Source organism: Aethalodelphis obliquidens, unplaced genomic scaffold (genome assembly GCF_003676395.1).
Source record: "Aethalodelphis obliquidens isolate GAN/ISIS:26980383/991018 unplaced genomic scaffold, ASM367639v1 scaffold69, whole genome shotgun sequence".
Lineage (NCBI taxonomy): Eukaryota > Metazoa > Chordata > Mammalia > Artiodactyla > Delphinidae > Aethalodelphis > Aethalodelphis obliquidens.
The window spans coordinates 9,727,720-9,738,446 of NW_020838013.1; the positions used below are offsets into that span (position 1 = coordinate 9,727,720).

Sequence of the window (10,727 nt, forward strand, 5' to 3'; positions counted from 1 at the left end):
CCGCCGCCGCCGCCGCCGCCGCGCGCTCCTCGACCCGGAAGTGCATGGAGCCGGCTTCCGGGGTCCTTCCACCCCGCCCTTGGCGGGAACCACTGGGACCAGGGAGGGGAAGAAAGGCCTGAGGTGGAAGAGAGAGCCGCTCCCTGAGCTTGGGGATCTCGAGGCTTTGGAAACACTGTTTAATGCGTTATCACAGTCCAAAGAGGCAAGCTGCTTGGAAGAACTTGAGGTTTCTAAGTTCCTGCCTTTGGGCTGTTATGGGACTGCCCCTCCGTCGGGAAGCTGGCACAGTCCGACCCTCCGCCCGTCGCCCAGGGCGAATGGGAGCGGAAGCCTGGCACACCTAGGGTCCCGCCCCCAGCCAGGGTCCCGCCCCGTGCGATGGCCCCGCCCCCAACCCGGGTCCGGCTCCACGCGGCGCCCCCGCCCCGCCCTCCCGCCACCCCCCTCCCATCCCTCAGACGTCAAGCGTGAGCTGCGGAGAGCCGTGCCGGGACGGCCTGGTGGCGCTCCAGGGACGAGCAGCTTTGTGCTGTCCGTTCACTCCGACCAAACACTGATGGACCCTCTGCTCGGGCTCCGCCAGGCGCTGAGCACAGCGAGGACGATTCCCCAGTCCCGTGTCCCATCTTGTCCAGACACAATAAACAATGAACGTTGCGAATCACTGCGCCGCGTGGTGTGTGAGAAGCTGATTCGTGCTCTGATAAAAAGGGCAGAGTCCGGGGCTCCGGAGGCAGGAGGACTGGCCAGTGGTAGTTAGCGGGTGAGACGTGATGGCGGAGGGAGCAGCCGTGGGGAGAGCTCGGAGAAGCTGCCGGGACCACAGAAGGGAGGCCCGCGAAGTGGGCCCGGGCGGGGAGCGGCACGGGAGGGTCCTGAGCAGGGTGACAGGCGCTGGCTGATAGGATCCCCCGGGCGGCAGCGGGTGAACAGAATGGAGCAGCGGGGGCGGGCCCGGGGGACCAGTGGGGAGGCCTCTTTGGCCAACCCCCCTTCAGGGACCCCCGTGGTGCCGGCTGGGGTGGGGCAGCGCAGGTGCGGGAAGCGATCCGCTCCTGGTAGATTATGAAGACAGAAGCGAGGGGGGCGCGGTTGTTGAGGAGTTGGATGTGAGATGCCAGGTAAAAGGGGAAACCAGGAAGGGTTCCTGGAAGCCAGGGGAAGAAGGCGCATCCAGGAGGACGCCTGTGTGGAGCGAGGTGGGAGTCACCGGTGACCCGGAGGATAGCAGCGCTGGGGGGCGGGGCAGCTGGAGGCGGTTTAACGAGAAGGCGAGCTGAGTGACGGCCGGCGAGCACCAAGCGGGAAACAAAAGTGGAGGCAGCTGGGAAGAAGGCCACCGAGAGAAGGTTGTTTTGTTTTTTCTTTTTACGAGGGGAGAAATAACCCGCGTGCTTACAGGATCCGGAAAGGACTTTGCAGAAAGGAAGAATGGATGGTGCCAGAGAGGTGAGGGACTCTGGAGGGAATCTTCTCTGTGGGCGTGTGTGTGTGTGTGTGTGTGTGTGTGTGTGTGGCGCTGGCACAGCATAGTACCTCTTGGGTGTCACCCAGGCCAGGTACCCAAATCCGGACACTTTAGCTCTCAGCGTAAGTATGGATCTTGTGACCTCGGAAGAGTTTCTCAATCCCTCTGTGCCTCGTTGGCTATAAAATAGTGATGTGGAGGGCTGGATGGGTGGGGTCCAGCATGCTAAACACCCTGCACCAGACACCTTCCCCTCCCTCTCAGCTTGGTCTCAGACAGTGTCGGCCCTTCTGCACACACATGCCTACCTGCCAAAGACCACTAGATATGAGGACACCGCCCAGCAGAGGATCCCAAATCTGGGTGGGTGGGAGCACGCCACTAAAGCTCCTGGGAAGGAATTGGACAAGCAGCTTGGAGCCCCCTTGGAGCGGGATCAGCCCCTCCTACCCTCATCTGCAGCTGCTCTTGGGGCCTGCTGGAAGATTGTCATAATAAACACATGCAGGGCTTCCCTGGTGGCGCAGTGGTTAAGAATCCGCCCGCCAATGCAGGGGACACGGGTTCAAGCCCTGGTCTGGGAAGATCCCACATGCCGCGGAGCAACTAAGTCCATGAACCACAACTACTGAGCCCGCGTGCCACAACTACTGAAGCCTGCACGCCTAGAGGCCATGCTCCGCAACAAGAGAAGCCACCGCAATGAGAAGACCGCACACCGCAACGAAGAGTAACCCCCACTCGCCACAACTAGAGAAAGCACGCACGCAGCAACGAAGACCCAACGCAGCCAAAAACAAATAAATAAAAAAAGAGAGAGAGAGAAAAAAACCTGTACCTTGCAGCCCTCACTGGGCCCTGGTGCATGCTGGCACACCCTACTCCTGCTCCTCGCAGGCCCAGGCAGGCCCAGACACAGGATGCATGCTCCTCTCCTCGTGTGCACAGGAGGGTGGAGCTGGACAGGGAGCTCCCTTGGTTCTGTCCAGCCCAGGTCAGCCCCGTCCCCTGCCATCAGTCCTGCACAAACACACAGGGCCAGAGCCGGGGAAAGGAAACAGGCAGAGGGCTGTGATCCCTAACTTAGGAAGGCAGGTGTATCAGTGTCCTAGGGCAGCCACAACAAATGACCACAGACTGGGGGGCTTAAAACCACAAATTTCTTCTCTCACAGTCCAGGAGGCCAGAAGTCCAAAATCTAGGTTGACAGCTGTGCTTTCTCTGAAATCTGTAGAGGGAATCCTTTGTTTCCGCTTCTGGTTTTTGGTCCTTCAGTCTTCCGTGGCTTATGGCAGCATCACCCCAATCTCTGCCTCGGTCTTCGTATGGCCTTCCTCCCTGTGTGCCTGTACCTTTCTTAAAAGCACACTTGTCTTTGGATTTAGGACCCACTCAGATAATCCAGGATGACCTCATCAAGCTGCAAAGACCCTTTTTCCAAGTAAGGTAACATTCACAGGGTCTAGGCATTTGGATATAACATAACTTTTTGAGGTACCACCATTCAGTACACTTCAGAGGGTGATAAAGGGTGCATTTGGAACCAGCAGGACTGAGGGGGCACTGCTGGAGGTCGTTCCAGCAGGGCAAGGCAGGAACTGGGAGTCACCCTGATTTCTGGCCTGTCCCTGTCCCCGAATCCCAGACTTCTCCCCTCCAAACCTCTGCCTGTCTGCCCGCCCCAATCACGCCCAGTCCTGAAGGTGCAGGCCCTGCCCACAGGGGGCCACACCCAACACCCTGCACTTGAACTTCTATACTCAGGCTTCATGCTCCCAAGGTCCCAGGCAGGGTCAGATGTCTCCCTGGAGGCCCACACTCGGCCACCTGGGCAACACTTTTGAAGGAAGAAATGAAATGACCAAGATGGTGGGAAGGGTGCAGGAGGGGCCCACACTGGTTTTGTGGCAACTGGTGGGCTCCAGCCCAGGCTTATGTGGGCTCCAGGGAGGACAAGAGTGGGGTAGTGAGCTGGGGGGCAGGAGGGCTGCAGGAGAGCAGCCAGGGTGGCTGATGCTGGGGAGGTACTGTCCCTGGGCCAAGTCGGGGGCAGAGGGGCCCTTTGTAGCTGCCTGGAGCAGGGAGAATGGGGTCCTCCAGGGAGGGCCAGGCTCTGAGGCAGGTGCCAGAGACTCTGGTTGACTTGAGGGAGGTGGGCAAACGGGAGAGTTCTTGCTTACTTTGGAGGGGACACAAAGGTCTTAAGAGGACCTTAACCCTAACCCTAACTCTCCAGACTGGATGGTGGAGAACAGGAGGGGCTCGGGCACCTCTCTGCCTGATTAGGGGTCCGGATGACCCATGATTCTGCCTCAGGGAGGCTGCGAGGGGAGTGTGAAGAGAAGGGGCCAGGGCCACGACTCCCCTGGCTGCCACCTTGGGGCTACACCAGAAATGGATGACTCCAGGTCTGAAACGCTCCGTTCCCTCGGTTTCTACAATTTTCAATGCCCGGACAGGACAGGTCAGAGGACGGGGGCAAGCTGCCGAGGGCCCTGCGCTCCGTGCCGTGGCCCCTCCGGACAGGAGTGACCAGGAGTCCCCAGGGCCGGCCCGCGGGTGTCGCGGGTCAAACCAGGCAGAAGCGGAGCCCCCTCAACGCCAGCCAGACCACCCCGGAGTGGGTGCAGGAGGCGCAGCCAGTAGGTGGTCGCGAGGGCACGGGCCGGCTTACGTGTGCCGGAGCCCGGCCTTCCCGGGGAGGGGCCCGGCTCGCGCGGGCCGGGGGTGCTGAAGCGCCCGGGCTGTTCCACCGCCGGGGCCGGCGTGGGTAGCGCCTCGGGTCGTACCACCGGCACCGGCCGGCGGGGGAGCTGCCCCGGGCGCCAGGCGGCGACGCGGCGCCCGCTGGCCCCGCCCGGCAGGTGGCGGCCCCGCCCAGAGGCCGACGTGCGGAGAGGAACGCGCCGGCCGCGCCCGCGAGGCGCCGCGCGACGGTGGGCGTGGCGTCCCGTCCCCGGCTCTCACACAGTGGCTGCGGCGCGGCAGGGCGGGCCCGGCTCGGCCGGCCATTGGCTGCGGGACCTGTACATTTGCATACGGGCCGGGCGCGGAGCGCGGAGCCGGCGGGGGCGCGAGGGGGCCGCGGCCGCCGCCGAAGTTGGGCAGAAAGCCGGCGACGGCCCCGTGCCGGGGTCGCAGGTGACGCGCGAGGGGTCCCAGGCCGGCGGGCGGGAGCTCGGACCGGGCAAGGGCAGCGGGATCGGACAGCCAAGTTGGAGGGGAGGGAAGGGTCGGGGGCTCGGGACGACCCTTCCGCCCGCACGGCGGTCCCTCCAGGCGCAGGGCAGCCACTGCCCACCGCACACTGCGCTGCTCCGGACCCACTGTGCGTGTGACAGCGGCTGATCTGTCTCTGGGCTGCGCGACCGCCCCGTCCCCTCTGTGACCCTGCAGGGCAGGGGACGGCCACATCGGGTCAGAGGGCGCGCGCCAAGGCGGGTGGTGGGCAAAGGCGCCCCGTGGACTGGGTGTGCTTTTCTGCGACCAGCAGTGGGCTGAGGGAAAACGGGGGGCATTCAGGGAACTTCGCTGTCCTCCGCACGAGGAGGCTCAGGTTGGACCAGATGCCCTCTTGGAGGGAACTCTCTTTCCCTTGTGTGTCTCAGGGTGTCAGGATGTGCAGGGTTCCTGGGACGGCCTTCCCGATGTCGCCAAGCTTAAGGCAGTCCTGGGCAGGCACGGGTGCCGGGGTTCGAGCCTTGGACGTTGGAACAAGGACCTCCAGAACCAGCCTCTTGAGGGCTACCTCTGAGGACTTCCTTGAGGACAGTGGTGACAGATTTGACTTTTCTGTGCACTCTGCCACTTCAGCGAGGCCGCTAAGGGAGGCGGGGCTCTGAAGACCCTTTTGTGGCACCCCTGACACACCCTCCCAGGGGCGGGGGCTCCTGGAGGCCCGCTTTCCTGTTAGGGATTCTTGAGTTCACCAAGAATTTTCATCCAGTGAAAATCCTGTGGTTGTGGAGCCGGCCCAGAGCAGCCTCTGGGCCTGCAGACGCCAGGAGGCCAGCAGCAGGCTCTGTCCCCTCTCCCAGGTGGTGGGGGCTGATGGCTGGAGCAGCCTGGGGGGAGGTAGGCTTAGTCGGGGCCTTGTGTGGACTCGGACTCCCCTTTGGAGGGACCCTGTCCTAACTGATGGTCGATGTGGTGTGCTGAGTGTCACACCCAGCAGGCTTGGCAGGGCCAGGTTCTGCAGGTGGCAGGGAGGCTGTTGGTGGCTTTGGGGCTGAGAACCAGCAGAGCTGATTTGCTGCCACTGGGTGATGACTTACTCTGGGCAGCCGTCTGTGAACCCTGGTGTTCTCAGCCAGCCCTGGAGGGCCCTGCTGTGTGGGGCGGGGGGGCAAGCAGGAACTCTGAGGCCAGTCGGGGCACCAGTGCCTTCCCCCCAACCCAGTCTGGCCCTGCGGAGCGACAGTGAGGATAGCTGCCCGGTACTCACAGCAGGCAGGGTCCTGCCCTGCCATCCACTGGTTTGATGGGAGCTGGGCCTTTCCTCACCTCAGCACATTTCACATCATTGTTTTCAAAGTACAGTTTAAAACTCAAAAGTAAACTTTTCAGCAACTCAAGGATTTGCTTAGTGATCTGAAGCACTTCTGGCAACTTTCGGGGGGTGTGGAATTTTGTTCACCTGGAACAGCCTCAGAGGAAGGTTCTGCCTGAGGACCCTCTCTGAGCTGGAGAAGAGGGCTGTCAGCATCCTCAGAGGCAGCCTCAGGCCAGGGGCGGGTCCCTGCCAGTGACTTCAGAAGGAACGGGTGTTCCCTGAAAACAGACACGGAGACCAGGGGGCTTAAGTACGCCCAGTTCTGTGTCTGCCGCCCTTTGGGGAGTGGGGAAGCCCACGACACTGGGAAGGGCATGGGCTGGTCCTCCCCTTTCCCGTGTGTGTAGGGTGGTCCCTGGATAGCACCTGGCCTTGCCCTCTGCTGGCCTACGTGCTCAGCTTGGGAGATGACGCCATGCTAAGGCTCAGGGCTGGTGCCCAGCGGCCCATCCAATCCTCTGGAGCACAGGTGGGGGCTACAGGTGAAGGGAGCAGGCCCCTCGGACAGTCCCCAGTCCTCCCACCCAGGGCAAGGCCTTACTGGCCCGTGCACTCCAGGCTGCACCCTGTGTGGCCTGTGCTTGGCCCTATCTGGAGTCACAGGTCAGGCAGGCGTGTGGACAGGTGAGGGGATGGGCTGGGGGCTCCACAGAGGAAGCCAGGGCCAGATCCCTTTTGCCACCAGGCCCGTGCAGCCACTCCCATCCCTGCTGCAGCTCAGGCAGGAAGTACCGGCTCCTGGTTACTCCCATAAGCTGTGCGCTTGGTGGTTTCCTTGCTCCTTGCACTCAGGACTTCACGTCCCCTACTGTCGGCCCCAAAGGAAGTGGGGAATGCCAGGCCCGGCTCAGGGGCCACCCCAGAAGAAGGCTGAGTCCATCCCAAAGTTGCCCGCCCCCCAACTAAGCACGAAGACCCCTGTGATCTAGGCTGTCCCGTCCCCTGTTCCTCAATACACGTGGCTGCACCCAAGCCTCAGAGCCCCCCAGGTTCTGACCGGCAGAGCTCTCCCATCCCAGCCACAGCTCTCTGAGCTGGGAGCCTGTGGCCCAGCCCAGGACCAGGGCTGTGATTTGGACCTCGCCCTGCCCCAATTTCAAGGCTGCAGGCATGCAGCTGAGGCTTCATGCCCACCTGGGGAGTGGAGGTGGGCGGCACACCCTCCAGGGGCCAGCAAAGCTCCCTGGGCCTCGCAGACCCAGGAGTCCCCACAAGCTCTGAGACTCAGGAAACCTGATGGACGGGTCTGGCGTGTCCTTGAGTCCTCATATCCAGGAGCCACCCCAGAGCGGGCAGCGCTTTCTGCTGCTGGTGGGGAGCAGGCCAGAGAGGGAAGCCAGGTGGGGGAGGGGTCCAGACAGAAACCCAGGTCAGTGCTGAGGCTGCTTCAGGCGCCCAGCACCACTCCAACCCCAGGCTCAGGTTGCCAAGGAGAGAAACACCCCCCCCCCCCCCCCCCCCCCCGCACACCAACAGGGAAGGGCCACCCCCCCAGGGGGTGGGTGGACACAGCAGCCTGAAATGTGAGCCCCTGGGAGCTCCGGCTTTAGACCAACTGATGACTGGTCCCTGGGAAACCCCCATCTCAGGATCTTTGGCTGCTGCCAGCCCCAGGCAGCTCAGGGGACTACGCAGGGACCCCACAGACCCTGCCCATTGCAGCCTTGGGACACACTTAAGCCACGTGGGGCAGTTTATTGAGGTTTTAGTGTCGGGGTAGGAAGGCAGCACACACACGTGTGTGCGCGCACCTGCACACACACGGACGTGGGGAAGGATGCCTCCCACACGCAAGCGCATACCTACAGGCTGAACACAGGGTGGTCCGTGCACCTCCCTTCCCCAGCAAGGAGCTGTGGCCTTTGGGGCCTAGTGATTTCTGGGCTGGCCATGCCCCGTGCTTCTCCAGGGGTCTGCGCAGATTTGACAAGGACTAGAGCAAGAGTCCTCAGCTTTCCCCTGCCCACTGCAGCAGAAACCCTAGGGCTCCGAGGAGTCCCATCTCAGACCCAGGGTACCAGGGCTTCCCACTGCATGGTGGAAGGAGTCCTCTGTGACCCCGAGCTCGCCTTCTGTCATCCAGGCTGGGCTGGCCTTGGCTGCCCTTGCTCATGTCATCAGAGCCCAGGGCTGGGCTGGCACTGGACGTCCACTCTGGGGCGAGAGCTGCTACCTCCAGGAGTTCTGCCTCATGGGGGTGACTGTGGGGAAGACATGGACTGAGAGGGCTGCGGGGGCCACAGAAGGACCTAATCCCACCCAGAGTGGGGGAGACAGACATACTCTCTGGGCTCAGGCTGGACACCAGGGCTGGACTCGGGGGGGCTCCCAGCAGGGGCTCTTCTCTGGACGGAGGCAGAAGATCCTGTGGGAAGAGCGGGTCAGCATGGAGCTGGGCTGGGCCTCCCGCCAACCTGGCCACCCTCCAGAACCGCTCTGACCTGCGTGCCAGGGGGAGCCCCGTCCGGCCGTGGGGACGGGGACAGTGCAGCCCCCGTCTGCCGGATGAACTGCTGCAGGTTACACTGACGCAGCTCCCGGTTCAGCTCCTCCAGCTCCTGGGCCTGGGCCTAGGGCACACAGGACCCTCAGAGGCACACGGGACCCTCAGAGGCGCACGGCCGTGGAGCCGCACGGCCTCATGCTCTCCCTCGTCTGATCCTGAGACCAACACCCAAATCCACCCTGCGATGGAGGAACTGGCAGGGGTGCGGGGTCCAGCGGGCTCACCTGCAGGGCGTGCTCAGCAGCCTCCAGAGCCCTGCCCACCAGGGCAAGGCTGCCCTGCACCTCCACACTCTGCCGCTCCTGGGCGGCCAGGTCCTGGCGCAGGCGTTCTGCGACAGACGCTGTGGGTGAGGGGGGCCCAGGGGCCTCTGCGGCCATAAGTAACTCGGCCTCCAGGGCGCGGGTCTGGGCGTCCAGGGCCTGCAGCCGAGCGGCATGCTCAGCCGTGGCCGCGCTCAGCGCCTGCAGGCGGGCCTGCCCCTCGTGCTCCCGGGCCTGCTCCCGCCGCAGCTCCTGCTCCCAGAAGGCCTCCTGGCCCAGCTCCGCTGCGTTCCTGCGCACCCTTCGCTCCAAGCCCTGCAGGTCTGCGCAGCAGCCCGGCATTGGTGCTACGGGACCCACAGGCTCGGGGAGTACAGGGTCGGGGGCCAGCCCAGGGAACCCCGGGCTGAAGGTCAGCGCTTTGCAGGGCTCACGGTCCAGTGCTGGTCGAGGCTTCGGGGGAAGGCTAGCTCGGATTGGGCAGCGCTCAGGGGGAGGGCAGCTGTCTGAGGAGGGCCTCCCAGCGAGGCTGGGTCCTGTCCGCCTCAGGACAAACTGGACATCGCTGGCAAACTGTCCACAGGTCGCCTGCGCACCCACGGGACACTCCTGGGGTAGCAGCTGCCGTTCCTTCTCTCTGAGACGCTGCACAAGCACGAAGCGGCCTGTCTGGCCTGGAGTAGGGGGGAGGGGTCAGTCAGCCCACATCCCTTACCGTCTGTCCACCTGGCTTGTGCAGTTGGGGGCAGGCAAGAGGGATCAGCAGCAGCCCCACCCTCCTCGGGGCACCCCAGGTGCACCTGCTGGGCCCATCCGTGCTTCAGGGGACTCACCTATCGCTTGGGCCAGTGCGATGACCACTTCCTGACAGGTGGTCTGCTCTGAAACCCCACAGACCACACGCTGGATGCCATCCACCCACACCTTCAGCTCCATGGCCGCCAGCCCTGAGAGCATCCCTGTCCTGCAGGGAGGGTGAAGGCCACAGGGTCAGGCTCTGCCTGGCCCCAACACAGCCTGGCCCCGCTCTTCCTCCTTGAGGCCTGCCCCTCACCCCCTGAACTGGCTCAGGACTGCTGCCCCTCAGCATCTGCTGCCCAGCCCCACCTGCAGGCCACGCATTCCTGGGGGTGGGGTAGCAAAGACCAGTGCCCCCCAAAGGGGGAACCAGTGTGCCCTCCCGCAGCGCTCGGAGGCTTCCCCACTTCCCAGCCTGCTCTCGCCCCGCCCCACTCCCGGAACAAGGCAAATCATTAACCAGACCCAGCCACCTGGCTCGGAGGGTACAGCCCCTCCCGCGGGGCGTCCGCCCGCAGACCTCGGCCCTCCAGACCCACCGCACCCGGCACGGGCGGCCCCTCCCCACTCCCGCCCGTCCCCGCGATCGCCGCGAGGCCGCTGTCCCCGCCCGGGGCGGGTGCAGGTGCGGCGCGGCCCCCACGCCGGCCTGGCTTGCGCCCCTCCGTCGGAATCGCCGTCCGGGGCCGCTCCCTGCGCTCTGGAAGTTCCGGGACCCGGCGCAGCTCACCTGGACGCTCGCCTGCCTCCGGAATCCGGACGCGAACTGGCTGCTGCCAGGCGCCGGGCGCCGCCGCAACCTGCCGCCTACAGCGCCGCGGGAGCGCCCCGGCCCGCCACCCCATTGGCCCACGGCCGGAGAGCCCCGCCCCACACACTTCCATTGGCTCCGCGGCGCGCACTGCCCGCCCCATGCCGACGCCCATTAGCCACCTACTCTGAGCCTCGCCCCTGGCCCTCCCCATTGGCTCCCCGCCCGTCCCGCCCCCGGCGGCGCCCAGGTGTGGGCGGGGCTCCGGGGAGCAGCGGGGCGGACAGAGCCCGGGTCCACGCACGCCCCAAGCCCGAAAGCAACACGGAAGCGCGTCCCAGACCGCGGTCGCAGGCGGCGCGTGGGGCAGGTGCCTGGCCGCGCTC

General features: G+C 64.6%; 1 protein-coding gene and 1 long non-coding RNA gene across 3 annotated transcripts; one reads left to right on the forward strand and one right to left on the reverse strand.

Moving 5' to 3' along the window:
- The first annotated feature begins 222 nt into the window (after positions 1-222).
- Positions 223-1,974, forward strand: LOC113611522 (uncharacterized). Its single transcript, XR_003429494.1, has 2 exons — positions 223-1,452; positions 1,736-1,974. It is a non-coding gene; the product is annotated as an uncharacterized LOC113611522 (long non-coding RNA).
- A 5,719-nt stretch (positions 1,975-7,693) lies between these two features.
- On the reverse strand, positions 7,694-10,387 carry RASSF7 (Ras association domain family member 7). 2 transcript variants are annotated; one of them, XM_027090634.1, is made up of 6 exons: positions 10,321-10,387; positions 9,626-9,756; positions 8,754-9,466; positions 8,465-8,593; positions 8,307-8,388; positions 7,694-8,224 (listed from the first exon to the last, which is right to left on the reverse strand). In XM_027090634.1, exons 2-6 carry the CDS (start codon positions 9,747-9,749, stop codon positions 8,193-8,195), a joined length of 1,080 nt encoding a protein of 359 aa, XP_026946435.1. In that variant the 5' UTR covers positions 9,750-9,756; positions 10,321-10,387; the 3' UTR covers positions 7,694-8,192. The 2 variants fall into 2 exon arrangements, with proteins under 2 accessions (XP_026946435.1, XP_026946436.1); XM_027090635.1 differs by lacking the exon at positions 10,321-10,387 and adding an exon at positions 9,847-10,314.
- Positions 10,388-10,727: the final 340 nt, after the last annotated feature.

Bases quoted from the DNA above. Each gene is read 5' to 3' on its own strand.
- RASSF7 (XM_027090634.1), bottom strand. From the start codon at position 9,749: ATGCTCTCAGGGCTGGCGGCCATGGAGCTGAAGGTGTGGGTGGATGGC. The intron at 9,467-9,625 runs GTGAGTCCCCTG...CCCCTACTCCAG, and splicing joins CGCACTGGCCCAAGCGATAG to GCCAGACAGGCCGCTTCGTG. The intron at 8,225-8,306 runs GTATGTCTGTCT...TCTTCCCCACAG, and splicing joins GTCCAGCCTGAGCCCAGAGA to TCACCCCCATGAGGCAGAAC.